The sequence below is a fragment of the Lutzomyia longipalpis genome, chromosome 1 (genome assembly GCF_024334085.1).
Source record: "Lutzomyia longipalpis isolate SR_M1_2022 chromosome 1, ASM2433408v1".
In the NCBI taxonomy this organism is placed as follows: Eukaryota; Metazoa; Arthropoda; class Insecta; order Diptera; family Psychodidae; genus Lutzomyia; species Lutzomyia longipalpis.
Window position 1 is genome coordinate 11,550,492 of NC_074707.1, and position 15,584 is coordinate 11,566,075.

The 15,584-nt window shown below is 42.0% G+C and overlaps 9 protein-coding genes across 13 annotated transcripts in view; 6 read left to right on the forward strand and 3 right to left on the reverse strand.

Moving 5' to 3' along the window:
• The window catches only part of LOC129790048 (solute carrier family 35 member B1 homolog), a 766,332-nt gene that overhangs the window by 707,557 nt on the left and 43,191 nt on the right, over positions 1 to 15,584 (forward strand). The gene's annotated exons all lie outside the window — the stretch shown is intronic.
• Positions 1 to 15,584, forward strand: part of LOC129790119 (T-cell leukemia homeobox protein 3) — a 442,143-nt gene that overhangs the window by 383,368 nt on the left and 43,191 nt on the right. The window lies entirely within an intron of this gene.
• Positions 1 to 15,584, forward strand: part of LOC129790159 (uncharacterized) — a 241,887-nt gene that overhangs the window by 183,112 nt on the left and 43,191 nt on the right. The gene's annotated exons all lie outside the window — the stretch shown is intronic.
• LOC129790106 (uncharacterized) lies at positions 72 to 1,170 on the forward strand. The gene is made up of 2 exons (XM_055827346.1): positions 72 to 241; positions 303 to 1,170. Exons 1-2 carry the CDS (start codon positions 188 to 190, stop codon positions 1,152 to 1,154), a joined length of 906 nt encoding a protein of 301 aa, XP_055683321.1. The 5' UTR covers positions 72 to 187; the 3' UTR covers positions 1,155 to 1,170.
• LOC129790502 (60S ribosomal protein L28) lies at positions 1,167 to 2,047 on the reverse strand. Its single transcript, XM_055828009.1, has 3 exons — positions 1,946 to 2,047; positions 1,618 to 1,725; positions 1,167 to 1,545 (listed from the first exon to the last, which is right to left on the reverse strand). The coding sequence occupies exons 2-3, from the start codon at positions 1,708 to 1,710 to the stop codon at positions 1,219 to 1,221; spliced, it is 420 nt and encodes a 139-aa protein (XP_055683984.1). The 5' UTR covers positions 1,711 to 1,725; positions 1,946 to 2,047; the 3' UTR covers positions 1,167 to 1,218.
• Positions 2,217 to 6,631, forward strand: LOC129789381 (eukaryotic translation initiation factor 4B). Its single transcript, XM_055826178.1, has 5 exons — positions 2,217 to 2,340; positions 2,959 to 4,245; positions 4,382 to 4,493; positions 4,565 to 4,763; positions 5,097 to 6,631. The coding sequence occupies exons 1-5, from the start codon at positions 2,328 to 2,330 to the stop codon at positions 5,151 to 5,153; spliced, it is 1,668 nt and encodes a 555-aa protein (XP_055682153.1). The 5' UTR covers positions 2,217 to 2,327; the 3' UTR covers positions 5,154 to 6,631.
• LOC129788489 (transcription elongation factor SPT5) lies at positions 7,799 to 11,641 on the reverse strand. The gene is made up of 4 exons (XM_055824618.1): positions 11,521 to 11,641; positions 9,548 to 11,353; positions 8,445 to 9,477; positions 7,799 to 8,361 (listed from the first exon to the last, which is right to left on the reverse strand). The coding sequence occupies exons 2-4, from the start codon at positions 11,323 to 11,325 to the stop codon at positions 7,918 to 7,920; spliced, it is 3,255 nt and encodes a 1,084-aa protein (XP_055680593.1). The 5' UTR covers positions 11,326 to 11,353; positions 11,521 to 11,641; the 3' UTR covers positions 7,799 to 7,917.
• LOC129789129 (actin-related protein 5) lies at positions 11,670 to 15,579 on the forward strand. Its single transcript, XM_055825781.1, has 4 exons — positions 11,670 to 11,832; positions 11,956 to 12,288; positions 12,358 to 13,463; positions 15,142 to 15,579. The coding sequence occupies exons 1-4, from the start codon at positions 11,730 to 11,732 to the stop codon at positions 15,577 to 15,579; spliced, it is 1,980 nt and encodes a 659-aa protein (XP_055681756.1). The 5' UTR covers positions 11,670 to 11,729.
• LOC129790322 (NADH dehydrogenase [ubiquinone] 1 alpha subcomplex assembly factor 3) lies at positions 13,472 to 14,296 on the reverse strand. The gene is made up of 3 exons (XM_055827796.1): positions 14,151 to 14,296; positions 13,984 to 14,089; positions 13,472 to 13,922 (listed from the first exon to the last, which is right to left on the reverse strand). Exons 1-3 carry the CDS (start codon positions 14,228 to 14,230, stop codon positions 13,512 to 13,514), a joined length of 597 nt encoding a protein of 198 aa, XP_055683771.1. The 5' UTR covers positions 14,231 to 14,296; the 3' UTR covers positions 13,472 to 13,511.

Below are 15,584 nucleotides of genomic sequence, written 5' to 3' on the forward strand. Positions count from 1 at the left end.
ATTGCAACCGTCGACTACATTACCCAGAATTGAAACCTTTCAAAGTACACACATGCAAAATTGGATGACTTAACGGACGAAGAAGACGTCAAAATTTGGCTTGGCTTTTTGGACGCTTTATTTTCAAAACTTTCATTTTTTCTCTTTTTTGCGTATTTATCCAGTCGGGTTTCCTTGGTAATTTGAAATGTCCAGGAAGTCCTTTGATGCCTCTTCAATGGATATCAGTGCACACTCACAGGTACAAAGTGAAACGTAATTCAATTGGGATAAAATTAAAAAAAATCAATTTTATTTTTCAGGTTGAAGAAGAGAGAACGATGGAGACAATTTGGGCAGTTCTGGAGAGTACCATCATGGGCACAATTCCCGAGCACATCAAGAGTTGCCTGACAAAGAATGGCTTCACATCAATAAGTGTAATTGCACAGATTAATGATGCAGATATCGAGAAGTTGGATGAGAATCTTTCCCGGGATCCATGCAATGGGTACTCTAGTTTGCGCCTGGGAGACCGGAAGCTCCTCAGCTGCCTCCCACAGTTGATTGAATCGAATCAAGATCAAATTTACGGGCAGTGGCATGAACGAATTGGAGAACCTTTACTTCCGATAGAGGGGCACAGAGCTGAAGGATCAATTATGTCTCCAGTATCCCAGGTTCAGGATGTTACCGATGAGCAAGACATAATTCAGGAAGTTCAGGAGAATGATACATCGGAACTTGATATAAAGATCCACAAATACCCACGAATAAGGAAGTACGAGGAGATTAGCAGGTCCCCCACTCCGCCCACACCTGAGAGACTAGTAGATCCTGCCCTGACAGAGCCCACAGCTGATGAGAGGGAATACGAGCGGCAGCTCAGGAGGCAAGTGAATACCTTCATAAAGGTGAACACCTTGGAGCCCAGGACGAAGATTGATCAGGTCGTGGTGCGATTGACGGATAATCACATCACAGCGTACTGTATGTGCCCCAAGTGCCACAGAAAGATTTCAATTTCAGCAACACCCAAAAAGAAGAGTGAAGGAACACTCGGCTTCAAGCTGGGCAATCTCCATCGACATCTCCAGAAGACCTGCAAAACTGTAGGACGTGTCCGGAATAAGATTGATGACTTCTGGGTACAGCACGACCCGCTAAATGAATAAAATTTAAACTAATTTATTTACTGTGAGTGACTTTTATTGTGAATCCACGGAAAGGACACTACATTCACTCGGGCTTCTTGGTTTTCTTTGCCTTCTTGGGATTTGTGGGCTTCTGGGATCGGAGGACAGCACTGGCACGTCTCAGGGCAGCCTTGGTGAGATCCTTCCTGTATCGCTGTGCCTTAAGCGTCTTCTTGAGCTTGTACAGTGACCTCCGGGGTCCGGACTTCATGGTCACCTTCACGGAACTCTTGGCTGGCTTGTTCTCGCAGTTCTTCTTCTTGTACACCACAGTGAAGCCCTTCTTGTCAGCCGGCAACACAGCCAAGGTCTTATGGTGCACCAAACCACTGTATCTGAATGAACTGAGGTTGGTCAGGTTGTTGCGCTCCTGGAAAATAACAAATCATCCGTTTAGTTTACCTTTCCCGGAAAGTATAAACTTCTCATCAACGATACTCACTGTGCTGAAGGGTTTTGGGATGTCGCGCTTCTTTAGCAAGTATGCGTTGCAATTGCGCACAATAAGCCAGTTGAGGTGCGACGATGATGCCATTTTTCCTGGAGTTTTCTGTGAAAATTGAAAAATCAGAAGAGTTTTGTTAGCAACAATTCCACGTGTATTTTAGGTTATATTGATTTTTCTCCATTTTCGCCACAAATACCACAAATTTTCCACTTCATACACTTTTATAGTAAAATGTAGTTGTAGAGTTTAAAGTTTTTCGTGAAATTGGTGAAGAAATTGAGGGAAAAAGGCAGGAAAATGGAGAAAATTGTTGAAAAATTACCTTTCAGCTTCGGGAAAAATAAAAAAGAGGAAGAAGCTTATGCTTTATGCTTTTGCATGTAGCATAATTCTCTGTGCGTCTCACAAACAAGAAGCCCAAAGAAGCATATGATTCATTCGTTAAGTTTTTTTTTTCAACAAAATTCTTATTAATTTTTGGTTTTTTGGCATGAATTTGGCTTTAAGGATTTTTATAAAAATCTTGTAAATAATTTCTATCCAATTCATACGTAAATTGAGAGTAAAAACACCTCAAACAATGGATAGAAGGGATAGAAGCAATGAAAGTAAATGGAGCAAGTTGAGGGACGCACAGATGAAAATGTGAAATGTTGTGGGGGTAGATTTGGGAGCATGGGGCAGAAATAAGTCGGAAACGGAACATGGCGACAGCGGGTCAGTAATATATCACGTGTAAAATTACCCAAATTCCCATTCAATCCACCAATTTCCACAATCATTGTGTAGTGAAAATGCTGTGAAATCGTGAAATCTTGCAAATAGCCCTAAAATCCACGCACGGGGTGCTCTTTGGGACACGGGGGCGATGCACCAGTAAGAGCAGCAACGTGAATCTGGGATTTCTAACCGCGTGGCTTTTTCGGGCTCCCCAACGCATACGTGGGGGTCCCCAGAGTGCACGATAAATGTGATTTGTTGGCAAATCTCCGTTGTTTTCTCTCTCGTGAATGGGACCCTGGGAAGTTTCTCCCCAGGGCCCCGAATGGTGGCATCCCGTTCACCTTGCAATTTAAGGTTAAGTTTAGCTGCTGTGGGGAATTTGGGTGAAAGTTTTTTTTCTGCCTCTCTCACCGCCGCTGCGTCTCTTCTGGGGCAAGAGAAATACAACTGACAAAAATTGCTGCGTGTCCGTGACGTAATTGCGGGCTCTGTGTGGGTTTTTGAGTGCAAGATTTCACGTTTACTCAGCTGTGGACGTGGAGAATGGGTGAGTTTTGTTGCGCGGAAGTATCTAATTAGCCTCTTTTTTTTGCATTCCTCGGCGCACTGCAGATAAGAAGAAGAAGAAAGCGAAAGCCAAAGCGGTCTCACTGCAGGACTTCCTGGCAGCTAGTGGTGGAGTGGCTACGGCACCTGCTCCGCGGAAGGTATCAAGTTGGGCGGATGAAATTGAGGAGGATGACAAACGCCAAATAATAGCCCTACCGACAGCACCGCGTGCAAGTCGGATCTTCAATGATGACAGCGTACCGCACACACCGCCCTTCCTGGCGTACATCTCAAATTTGCCTTATGATGTGCTCGAGGAGGACATTCGGGACTTTTTCATGGGGTATCACATAGTTTCGCTACGATTGCCCCGGGAGGATGGTGAAATGGGGCGCCTCCGGGGCTTTGGCTACATTGAATTTGAGACACGGCCAGAGCTGTGTGATGCCGTGAGTATGCCCGATCCGGCGATACGGAATCGTCGTGTTCGCATTGACGTGTCCAATGAGAGTGACCAGCAGAAGCAGCGTGGTGGACGGAATTCGCGCTATGGGGATCGCGATCGTGATCGTGACGATCGCGATCAGACAAACTGGCGTCGTGGCAATGATCAATTTCAGGGCGATCGTGACACAGATGGTCGTCGTGGAGGCTACGGTGGCTTCCGGGAGCGCGATAGGGAGTCAAGTGGGGCTGAGAATAGCAATTGGCGGCTGGGGGAAAGGCCCAATTTGGATGCAGAGCCCCCACGAAGGGGCTATGATGCGCCACGTGAACGATACGGTGGACGACGGAGCAACTATGAGGAGCGAAAACGCGATCCGGAACCAACAGAAGTGCGTGAGAGACCAAAATTGAATCTCATGCCACGCACTCTGCCAATTGAGCCGCTGGTTGTGCTCCCGGACCCAGAGGAGCCTGTTGAGCCTCGAGAGGAGCGTACCGAGACACCCGAAGTGGATGATGAAGCTGAAGCTGAAGCTGAGGCAGCACCAGCACCAAAACCCGAACCCGTGCCGGCGGCAAAGATTTTTGGGGAGGCAAAGCCCGTTGATACAGCAGCGCGTGAGCGTGAAATTGAGGAGAGGATGGAGCGTGATCGTCTTGAGAAGGAGAAGGCACTCGAGGAGGAGAGGCAGCGTGAGAAGCAGAATAAGGAGAATGAGAAGCCCGAAGAGGAGGCACCAATGCCAGAGAAGGAAGTGCGTGAGCTGAAGAAGGAGGAGATTATGAGTTGGCGCAAGCGACCCGAACCAAATGATAACAATGACGAGGATGTAAGTCAACGGAGAATATCACCACGACGATACAGTCCAGTAGATGATAAGAGGGGTCCACCAAAGCGATTTGGTAAGTTTGCAATGAAACTATTTTATGTACTTTGTTTTATGCTTCTCTGCAGGGCAAAGTTTATGCTGCGCGGAAATTTATGTTTGTGGGAATGTTAAATATTTATCATTCTTTTTTATTCGGGTATAAATTTCAGATGATCGACGTGGCTATCGTGACAACAGAGACTCTTATCAGAGAGATCGAGATCGAGATTACAAAGATGGAAGGAATCAAGGACGACCGAGGGATAGTAGGCAGGATAACAGGTAAATGGACTTTTAATTATTAATTTTCAAATTAATTTTAACAAATTCTTTTTTTTTTTTCTTTTTCGTAGATACCGTGATCGCTATGAGCACGATGGACGTGGCGCCAGGGATAGGCCGGGACCAGAGCGGCATGAAAGGGATCGTGACGGTGGTGGTGGTGGTGGGTACAGAAGTGGTGACGATAGGCCGCCAAGGCGTGAACGTGCTCACGAAGATTCACGCGATATTGAGGATCGGATGCCAAAATTTAAACCCGCAGAAGGACCGGTAAGTCAAGTTATTTGAAAACAATTTTAATTAAAAAAGCAGCTTTGTAAAAAAAAAAATCATCCCTCATTGCACAAATATGTAGAGAATTTTTAGTTTGGCTTTCTTTCATTCATTAACATAAAAAAAAACATTTAGCATAATTTCCCCACATCCTTTAACAAAACGAACTAAAAAATTGGCTAATTGACTTTATTTCTTAATTTATGCGAGAATATCGCAAATTAATTTTTTCTTTTCTTTATCTTCTTTTCTTTTATGTTCTGTGTAAAACCAAAAAAAAAATCCAAATGGTTATGAATGGACTTGAAAATTTCGCTCGATGTTGATTAGAATCTATCCATGTCCAACAAATATGCTGCCTTTCTCGATAACGATGCAGATGAATAGGTGGATGATGAGGAACATTTAAAAAGAGAGAGAGAGAGAGAGAAAAAAAGAAAGTGAAAAAGGTATGCGTCACTTTTTTTTTCATTTAATTTTAATATTAATTTGATTATTGAAGCGCGTAAGGAAGGAAAAAAACTGAATATCTTTTAATTGATGAATAAATATTATATTTAAAAGAAAAATAAATAATAATTCATTGATTTATTGCAATTTTTACACGAAAGAAAAATGATTTATAAAAGAAAAGATAAAAAAAAAGATTTAGCTAAATGAAACAGAAAGGAAAAAAAAAGATTTAGGAAGAAAGAGCGAAGATGAAATGATTGTGAGCGGTGAGGAATAATGTTATGATTGTTGTAAATTATTTTAATAAGCGTAGATATGGGAAGAAGAATAAAAAAAAGAACATAGCATCATTTTTAAATTAAAAAGAAAAATGGAAAGAAAATTAGTAATACATATAAACATGGTATTGTGGACAAGATAATGTAGAATTATTTGATTTATAAAAATTTTATATAAAATAAAACATAAAAATTGAAAACTAAAAAGCTGAAGCTGATGAAAGAGGAGCGTCTTTTAACTAAAACAGCACTGAAGGGTTTTTTAGCTGATTTCTAAAACAACTTGATTGCGCATTACTATTATATCGAAAACATCGTAATTTTTCTGATAAAACTTACCTAATATAATATACCATTTTTAAAATTAGAAAAAAGAAATTAAACAAAAAAAATATTATTTATATTCTAAGACATAAATAAATTCTAGCATATAAAACAAAATAAATATGTATATATATGTAGTCACGTTGTTGTTTATGATTGCATTTTTTGTTGCATACTATAACTACTTTTATCCCTATCCCTTTTTTTTAATTTTTTAGGTAAAGAAAAATGATTGAAATATAAAAAAAAATAAAGTATATCTCTGTATTTACATAGTTTTTCTCAAAATTATGCATATTATTTTTTTTTCTTATTATTATTTTCTAACTATTACACTATATATTATTTTTTCTTTTTAGCATATAAGACATTGATAAATAATTAAAAAATGAAAAAAAAATAAAGATTTATAATAGCAAATGGACTGAAGATTGACATTGCAATTAATGAACACACACACACATACAAACACTGAAGGAATAAAAAAATATTATTAATTTTAAAGAAATATGTGGGTTTATTTTTTAAATTTTTTTTTTATCAAATATTCTTTTGGCGCGACTAAATATAAAAGTTTTTTTTATTGGCATAACATTTTCCACTCATAAATTAGCTAATGGATAGATATAAAAGAAAAAAAAACAAACTAAAATTGATTATAATCCTATATTATTGATAAAAAAAAAAAACATAAAAGTGAAGGAAAATAATTATTGGCATTAGGTAAAAAAAAAAAATAAAGTTTTGTATTGTATTTCACATCTTATGTATTCAGAAACAATAAATAAATTTAATAAAGTGTAGAAAGTATTGTTTTTATTGAAATTCTTCTGGAATGTAGGTCATCAGTTTACTTTACATAGGAGTCAGCGGAATGGGTGGAATGTGATGAGCTTTGAAATTCAATTAAAGCTACAATTTAAACCTTTTTGAATTAATAAACTCAACGCTTTTAATGAAAAAATAGAAAGGGTTTTTTAACTGTAGAAAAAAAAACATTCTTTGGAAAGGAGTTTATTCATTTTGAGACTTACATGTTATTGACCGATTTATAACAATTCAATTCAAAGGAAAATATCTTTTCGATTTTTTTTTGAAAATTAAAGAAACCAGATTTTTTAAAGAAAATCACAGAAAATTTAAGGATTCTTAAACCAATTTAATGAATTTTTTCGCATTCTTTGGATCTCATGTAAATCCTAACGTGAAACGTTGTTCGAATTTGAATGAATTTACATATGTTAACTTTGAGAGCAAAATTTAATTCGTTTTAGAACTTCTCTCGCAAACTTTCACCATATATTCATTAAGAATTGAGTTTTCTTTTGAAAATTTTTAATATTTCGTGTCTTATTGGATCATACGCTAATCCATAGGGGAACGTGGCCCAATTCCAACTTCAGAAGGTTTGCGCAGAATGAGAAAAAATGATATAAAACAAAAAGTAATATTCTTAAATTTGGTAGCATTTGAAAGCCAATTTAATGCTTTTTTAACTCCCATAACTTTCTACATTTAAAGTTTTTTCGGTTTGAAGTAATAACTGATTGAAAAAGGCCTTAGGAGGTCCGAATTGGGCCACGTTCCCCTACGTGAAAATGTTGTCAATGTTCACGTTTAAACATTAAAATGTTTAATGTAGACGCGAAGGGGTTAATTCATATTAAACTTCGCTAAAATTTTTAAAAACTTCCTAAGAATATCCGGATTAAAAAATTCTTTGAGTTTTCATGAAACAAAAATAATGTTATGAGTCTGAAAATGCATAAACTCCTTTTTCAAAAAGTAAAAAAAAATCGCTTTTTGCATGAAAAACTTCTAGGAAAAATTTTTTTTCGAAGCATTTTCTCCAATTTTCCTTCTATTCTTGACAGGGCCCCTCAATCCCTTTAATTTTCTAAGCTTTTATTGATCTTTTAGTCTCTCCCGTCCCCTCCCATTGATTTCCAGTAAAAGTAAAAAATGAAAACAAATATATATAATTCCTGAACATTTTTATTTCATTACGTAGCATTGGATTATTACATTGAAATGGCTGAAAGTGCTAAAAGAAAACCTTATCCATCCTATTTCTTCTCCTCATATCCTCTCTCTCTTTACTTTGATATTTTGCAGAGATGATTATTCTGCATGTAAATGGGCTTATTCTTCCCATCTAGCAAGACCAAGCTGTCTGTTCCTCCCAACTCAATCAACTTGCCGGTTGCATCCCGATTCTCTCCGTGAATGACTTTGAATTGATCTTCCTTGTTGGGTGGCACCGGTTCCAAATGCCCACTCATCACACTCACATTCCTATCCTCTTCGGGCAAGAAGACTGAGCACACCCCATTGTTGACTGTTCGCACAATTCCCGTCTGCCCAACGAGGAGATCATCGTCGTGCGTGCGGATCTTCACCTCAATGTCCGTGCTGCACCAATCGCCAAGATGGGAATCCAAACTTGCTCCGGGAGTTTGGGGATTGTATGGCGACTGCGGAGCTCCACCCGGTGTGACGGGAGAGTAAGCAGATGGCGAAGGAGTTGCCATGTAGCCCACCTGGATGAGAAACAAGGGAGATGTCAAGAAAACTCTTCAAAGGTCAAGCCTACAAAAAACAAGAAAAGGAAGATTTTTTTTACCTGATAGGCACTGGGACTTGGGCTTGAACTCGGCTGGTAGGGACTGTAGCTGTTGTCCGATCCGTACATATTCCCCGGGGTGTGTGGGGCAAAAGGAGTGTTCATCTGGAAGCCAGGAGTGCTGGGATTGTATCCAGGACTTGGACTCGCCTCCTCAATGCTGTAATCAAAGTCATTGCTACGAGCTGGTGTGTTAGTAACTGTTGGATCCCAGGCTCCGTGCTTGGGTGTTGCACTGCCATCGTGGGATGGTGTTTGCGATCCATACGGTGTACGACTTCCAATATCGTACTGTGGCGTCTGGGAGCCATGAAGGGGTGTCTTGGAGCCGCTGTAGATGGGTGTTTGGGACCCATAGCCGGGTGTACGTGCTGGAGTACGAGTGAAAGATGGCGATGCTGCTGCTGGAGCCCCCACGACGGCAATGTGATTGCGATCAACTGAGATTGTCTGACACGATGAATGCAATTCCACACGAGCTGTGTACTCGGTGGCATCCTTGATAATCCCAACGGATCCTTTGTACGGTCCTCCTGTGATCTTGATACTCTTCCCCAGAATTTCTCTATCACGCGACACTCTTCCCCCACCACGACCACCTCTTCCACCCCCACGGCCACCACCACGACCCCCTGAGGGATGCATTGGGGACTGAATGCGCGGCGACATGAAGCCCATCATGCCCATGTGCCCCAAACCATTCGTGTGATTCTTATTCCCCCCAGCAAGCTGCAGATGACGCGTCTTGCACACAAATATCCCCCCATTCTCCGTGTACATGCGCGAATGGAGGAACGCCAGATTCCTGTAGAGATGCTTTATCTCCCCATCGCGTCCCGCATGTGGACCCTCCATCACTTTGACAATGTCCCTACGACGAATATGCTGCTGTTCCGAATCCAGAGCCATTGTATTGCGATTCTCACGACGCTTCTGCAGTGCCTGTGGCTTTGCCTCAATCACCTTTCCATGCATCCCCAGCACGTGGAAGTTCTCACGCTCTAAACGAACAATTACCCCCACTGTTTGAGCACTGAAAAGACACAAAAAAAAAACAAAGATACAAACCTGCTGCATAAAGCAATAAAAAGGGATAAACTTACTCAAGTTGAACAAGATCTCCCCATTGGAATTGCCCCAGGGAATCCACTCCAGTTGCCATATCGCTGCAGAGCTGTAAATCTCGCGGTAAAACCTCAAGTTCGTGCATTGTGAGATCCGAAACGAGGACAACGCGTGATGGTTCCACGCGTACAATGAGCCCAGTTTCACCCTCATAGCGTCCAGCGAGAACTTTAGCATGATCTCCGGTCTTGAAGTACTTCCGCAGCTCATTGGCGCGGAAAATGAGGGGATCCTTGAGATCTTCATGCTTCGGCATTACCGTGATCATGTCCCCGTCCATTGCAATGATCTTCGCCTGAAGATTCTCCAAATCTCCAACGCAAACTTCCACATTGTCACCCATTGAGAAGCTGTGGGCACTTGTTGGGTCACTCTTGGCCGAGACTGCGAGCTCAATGTTAATCTCCTCGGGAGACTCCTCAAAGCGCTCCAATTCTGCAAGTGTTGGCTTAACACCCTCAACAAGAACAGCTGACATGCTGAAACTTTTGTACATGAAGCCCTTGCGTGTGTAGCGGTTACCCTCGAAGATGAGGAAGTCTCCGTCGGATGTGACCTCCCCGCCAATTGCACGAATGGCTTCGGGATCGAAAGGTTTAGCCATTGGGCGACGTTTCTTCTTTCTCTTTGCATCATCCGCCTCAGTTTGAGTTGTCCGGAGAGCCCCACGCATACGGGTGTAGTCAATGCGCGGTAAGAGACGCAGATGAACTTGATTCTGTGCTAAATCATAGTAATCCACCTGGGCGATGTCATCCTTGTAGAGACCACGCTTGAGACGGACCCATTGATTCTGCTTCAGGCCAACTTGCTCCTTGACTACCTTCAGCACATCTGTCATCTCCTTAATGGGCACCATCTCCTGCTTCCACTGCCCCATCCGGAGGTTGCCTACATTTGAAATGGCCGCCTTCACGTGAGTCTGTTTGAAGGCTTCAATGTAGATGTATCCCTTTACCCCTTCCGGCGCTACGACTGATTTTATCTGAATGGGATCATCGGTATTCTGATACGTGAGATACTTTCGCATCAGCAGCAACACAGTGGCCTTCTCCTCGCCAATTCGGCACTTTACCATCCACAAATTGGGATCTTTAATGCCCGGAAGGAGAGTTTGCTGCGTAATCTCATCGGACATCTCTTCTCCACCATCACCAAAGTGCTTCCTCATTGCAGGCTCATCAGCGTACTTCTTCCTCAAGTACTCCTCAATCTCATCCTCCTTCTGTGAATCCCACAAATTTGTCCCGCGACGCCTGATCTCAATATCTCGTGCCGTGAGCCCCACTTCGTCAATTTCATTACCCACAATCCCAATCTCATGAGCTCCATCCTCCCATTCGTCATCCTCATCCACCTCATCGTCCACTTCGGCTTCATCAATGATAAATCCCCCAAAACGCTCCTTCTTCTTCTTCTTCCTCTGCCTATTTCCATCATCTTCATCCTCTTCGTCATCGTACTCCGAATCGAGATCCTCCCCCTCGGGTTCCTGCTCTTCCTCCACATCTTCCTCATCATGTCGATGCCTGCGTTTCTTCTTCTTGTGCCGCACATCCCCATCCGATGCTGAAGCCGATCGGGAGCGCGAGCGTGAGACAGATCGGGACACAGAACGCGATCTCGAGCGACTCTTGGAACGTGAAATGGAGCGAGATGCAGAACGCGAACGATTGGATTGCCGGGAACGATTGGAAGCTGCACTATCCACGTCGGAACCACTGTCTGACATATTACTTGCCTCGGAGTCTGACATTTTTCCTTGAATTTCTATCAGCAGACACCTGGAAATGCGAAAAAGAGTCACTTGAAAAATCTTCTCTGCCTTCCGGAAAAGAAAGGTAATTTGACACATCAATTGACGCGTAGTAGGAAATTTTTTTCAATCACTTTTCTCACTTTTCCCACACACATTTCAAAGAAACTTTTATGCAAAAATGTTGTACGCTACCTATTTCACAATTTCCAGATGCAGAGCGGAAGTTCCGCAATGAAATTAGGGCAGAAAATGAGAGAAATATGCTGAGCAACTTTTTTCACACACACCAAGCAAGCTGTCAAAGTTTGCACTTTGATAGGTTTCCAAATGCACTTTGACATTCGAGGGGTTTCACACCTGATTGTTTTGATTGAAGCCGGCTTTGTGAAAATTCGTGAAAAATGAGTGTTTTTACGCTGAAAGACGCGAAAATTGTGCCAGATATTGTACATGAGTACTCCCCGAAGATTAAGGGGACTTCTGTTCCACTTGTAATTGACAATGGTGAGGATTTATGGGGGTTTGTTTACATAACAACAATATCATAACCTCATTTTATGCAAAACTTTTGCAGATTTTCTGTTTTTAATAAATTTATTGTTAAAATAAGATTAATTTTCTCTCCAGGATCATACCAGTGTCGTGCTGGATGGGCTTGCAATACCCAACCATCATTGGTATTTCGCAATTTAATTGCTAAACCCCGGAAGGATAGGAATAAGAAGGATGGGGAAGTTCCTGTAACGCCGGTGGTACAGATTGGGAATGATATTGTGAACATTGAGGCTCTTCGCTTCCAACTGAGGACTCAATTTGATCGCAATGTCATCACACACTTCCACATTCAAGAACAAATCTTCGATTACATCTTCACTCATCTGGGAATCGATACTGAGGGAAGAGTTGAGCATCCTATCGTACTCACGGAGTGTTTTGTGAATCCCAACAGCTGCAGGCAATGTAAGGCTTTCTCTTTCAATTATCTCAAAGCTGAAATTAGATTTTTATTTTATTTAAAAAAAATTACAGTAATGTCGGAATTGCTTTTTGAGTGCTACGACGTCCCATCTGTTTGCTACGGTGTGGATTCTCTCTTTAGCGTCCGGGAGAATCAGCCGGGTGTGGATTACGCTCTTGTGGTCTCCTTTGGACATCACACTACTCACGTTATGCCCATAGTGAAGGGCTTTGCACTTCCGGATAAGACAAGAAGAATCAATCTTGGAGGTTTCAACATTCTTGCCTTCCTCCATCGTGTCCTTCAGCTAAAGTATCCCGTTCACGTGAATGCCATCACACTGAGTCGAGCTGAGGAGCTTCTACATGATCACTGTTCCATTGCCTGTGACTACATGGAAATGCTGAAAAATTGGGCAACGCTGGATTACTACGAGAGCAATGTGCGGAAGATTCAGTTACCCTTCACTCAATCCAATCCCACTACGTATCTTCTCACAGCAGAGCAGCGAATGGAGAAGAAGCGTGAACTTGCCCGAAGGCTGTCGGAATTGAATGCTCGACGTAGGGAGGAACAGCAGGCTGAGGATCAGGAACTTCTTGCGCGTCTTCTGGAAATTAAAGAGCTCTATCGCGAAGACAGGGAAGGCTTCGATTATGCCCTGCTTGAATTTCAGATGAAAGGCATGCAGGAGCTGCAGAAAATGATTCGCACGCTCACGGCAAGAGTGGAAAGGTGCAAACAGAGAATGGCAGCACAACAGGAAGCAGCTGTTGCACCACCACCTGAGGAGAAAGTCCCTCATCCACCTGCTGGGCTCACTGTGGAGGATTGGGTGAAGCAGGTGAAGCAACAGCGAGAAACTCTGCTAGAGAAGCGTCAAGTACGTCGCCAGAGACGTCACGATCTGGCAAAGAGACACACTGTGGCTGCTCAGGAGAGAATGCGAATAATCTCATTGTTGGCACGCAAAGAGAAGGGCACAGATGATTTTGGGATGCGCGATGAGGATTGGGATATCTACAAGACAATCAGCCGTGAGGGCGGAGACTCCGACAGTGAGATTGAGAATGAAAAGCTCGTGGAATACGAAGACATTCTCCGGCATCATGATCCCACATTCACCATTGAGGAGCCACAGGCAGGGAATCACAGTGGCACTGCTGAGTATCATCAGGTAAGTCGTACAATTAATAACTAAATTTATTTATAAGCTTCCCTCCCACTACTTTGACTCATCAATGTAAGTCATTTGCTTGAGAATGGGCTTTCCGGAAATGAATCTATCGTGATCAGATAGTCTCAGAGTCCGTGGGGGGATCATAGCACCAGCCACAACGCGTCCTTCAGTGTTGAGAAAATTAAATGTTGAGCACGCTTGCTCTGTGTTTAGGACTTCCACGTTGATCCTCGACGAACGGATGTAGTCGATGATTCTCCTTGAGAATTGCGGTGTAATCTTCTCATCACCAACACCCACAATTAGAATGTCAATCTTTGGCTCAAGCACGGTGAAGAGGCTAAGGGTCTGCTCATTGATATCCTCGTATGAGCCTACATTCCAAGATAGAGCTATTCGTGGGAAGATTGCCATGGGGCCAATAATGTTCATCCGATTATTCAGTCGGAAGCCAATCTGCAAAAATTAATGAAATCTTGAAGTTCTTTTCAAATGTACATCCTTAATCTTCAATTACCTGACTGAAAGCGTCAATTAGAAGCCCATTTTCAACTTCTCTGTTGAGGATTTGTACTGTTGTCTTCCCATCACCCTCATATGAATGCCCTTTCCGGCTAGAAATCCTGCCAAGAAAATTTAATTTTTCATGGGATTCTGAGAATTTTAGCTGGGAAGATTACTTACAAACTTCCAGGACATTTCCTGCAGGATCTGATGGCTGGAGAAAGGGATTTTCTCAGAATTTCTCTCCCAAAAATATTCATTTTCTAATATTTACATCACTTTTTGGCAAAGAAAATGTGAGGTTATGTGAATTTCTGGGCAAAGAAAAAGTTAGGCCGCGAAATAAATAGCATTTAAATTACCAAAATTTCAGGTTTTTATGAAATTAAACGAGATGGCATGAAATAATAAAATTTGAACTAAACGAACTTTTTTTTGCATTTCGACAAAATTCGTGATTTCCGTGTTTTTTTCCCAAATTTGTACGTATAAAACGCATTTTTTGGGCTCCTGGGGCACTTACGGGTGCTCTGGGAGCCTCGGGGAGCTCCTCCGTGCGGAATTTGGGGCCCGCGGAAATTTTGACGGTTGGGTTTAAAAATTTGAAATTTTTGACGGTTGGGGATTTTACACGCACTTTTTTTTCAATCGACGCGGCGTCGCTTCCTGGTCACAAAAAACACAATTTCCCGTGAAAACTCGGCGGAAAACGCGAGAAAATTGCGAAAAACTGAAAAAGTGAGGGAGACGGATAGCAGGAAAATGCATCCATCTCATTTTCTCTTGAGCAAATAGTACCAAAAAGGGCGCCAAATTCAAAAAGTAGTCAAAAAAGCATGAAAATTATATGGGGGCGCTACGAAGGGGGGTTCTGGAGGGAAAATGAATGTCATTGGTGAAAACCGCTGGTATCAGTAGACTCTGTACCAAATTTCATCGCGATCGGACTAACGGTGTAGAAATGCATAGATGAACTGGAACGAAATTTTAGAGAGACCTTTCTTTATTATATAGAAGATTTTTTAAGTGAAAAGTTTGAATTCAAAAGGGAAAATTAATTATAAAATATGAAAAAAATTGGATTTTTCAGAGCCGGTTTGTATGCAAATAATGTTCAAAAAATTTAATAAAATCTTTTCAATTAAAAAAATTAAAATAAAAAATTTTTCAGTTGCACCTGGGCGTTGAGATTCACCGAGCCCCTGAAATTCTCTTCCAACCGAGTATGATTGGAAGCATGGAGGCAGGATTGGCGGAAACAATTGATTTTGTGCTGAAACTCTTTCCGGCCGAAGAGCAACTCTTGCTGGCCAACAATGTCTTCCTCACGGGTAGCTGTGCCAAATTCCCAGGGCTCAAGGAGAGACTTTCGCGGGAATTGCTGGAAATGCGACCCTTCCAGACACCCCATAAGATCACCCTGGCCCAGAATCCCGCCTTGGATGCATGGCTGGGTGCGAGGAATTTCTCACAGCAGGATGACTTTGCCAGGAACAGTGTGACAAAGAGGGAATATGAGGAGTTTGGGGGAGAATATTTAAAGGAGCACGTGGCTAGTAATCGATACTTTCCAACTCCGGCGGTTCCTGTAATTGAACTCAATGAATAATCTGG

Coding starts and splice junctions, on each gene's coding strand:
- LOC129790106 (XM_055827346.1), top strand. CDS start 188: ATGTCCAGGAAGTCCTTTGATGCCTCTTCAATGGATATCAGTGCACAC. Junction 242..302: donor ATATCAGTGCACACTCACAG/GTACAAAGTGAA, acceptor TTTATTTTTCAG/GTTGAAGAAGAGAGAACGAT.
- LOC129790502 (XM_055828009.1), bottom strand. CDS start 1,710: ATGGCATCATCGTCGCACCTCAACTGGCTTATTGTGCGCAATTGCAAC. Junction 1,546..1,617: donor TCCCAAAACCCTTCAGCACA/GTGAGTATCGTT, acceptor GTTATTTTCCAG/GAGCGCAACAACCTGACCAA.
- LOC129789381 (XM_055826178.1), top strand. Junction 4,246..4,381: donor GGGTCCACCAAAGCGATTTG/GTAAGTTTGCAA, acceptor TATAAATTTCAG/ATGATCGACGTGGCTATCGT. Junction 4,494..4,564: donor GATAGTAGGCAGGATAACAG/GTAAATGGACTT, acceptor TCTTTTTCGTAG/ATACCGTGATCGCTATGAGC.
- LOC129788489 (XM_055824618.1), bottom strand. CDS start 11,325: ATGTCAGACTCCGAGGCAAGTAATATGTCAGACAGTGGTTCCGACGTG. Junction 9,478..9,547: donor GGAGATCTTGTTCAACTTGA/GTAAGTTTATCC, acceptor GTGTCTTTTCAG/TGCTCAAACAGTGGGGGTAA. Junction 8,362..8,444: donor CAAGTCCCAGTGCCTATCAG/GTAAAAAAAATC, acceptor TTTCTCATCCAG/GTGGGCTACATGGCAACTCC.
- LOC129789129 (XM_055825781.1), top strand. CDS start 11,730: ATGAGTGTTTTTACGCTGAAAGACGCGAAAATTGTGCCAGATATTGTA. Junction 11,833..11,955: donor TCCACTTGTAATTGACAATG/GTGAGGATTTAT, acceptor TTTTCTCTCCAG/GATCATACCAGTGTCGTGCT. Junction 13,464..15,141: donor GCACTGCTGAGTATCATCAG/GTAAGTCGTACA, acceptor AAAATTTTTCAG/TTGCACCTGGGCGTTGAGAT.
- LOC129790322 (XM_055827796.1), bottom strand. CDS start 14,230: ATGAATATTTTTGGGAGAGAAATTCTGAGAAAATCCCTTTCTCCAGCC. Junction 14,090..14,150: donor AGGAAATGTCCTGGAAGTTT/GTAAGTAATCTT, acceptor TTTTCTTGGCAG/GATTTCTAGCCGGAAAGGGC. Junction 13,923..13,983: donor TAATTGACGCTTTCAGTCAG/GTAATTGAAGAT, acceptor TAATTTTTGCAG/ATTGGCTTCCGACTGAATAA.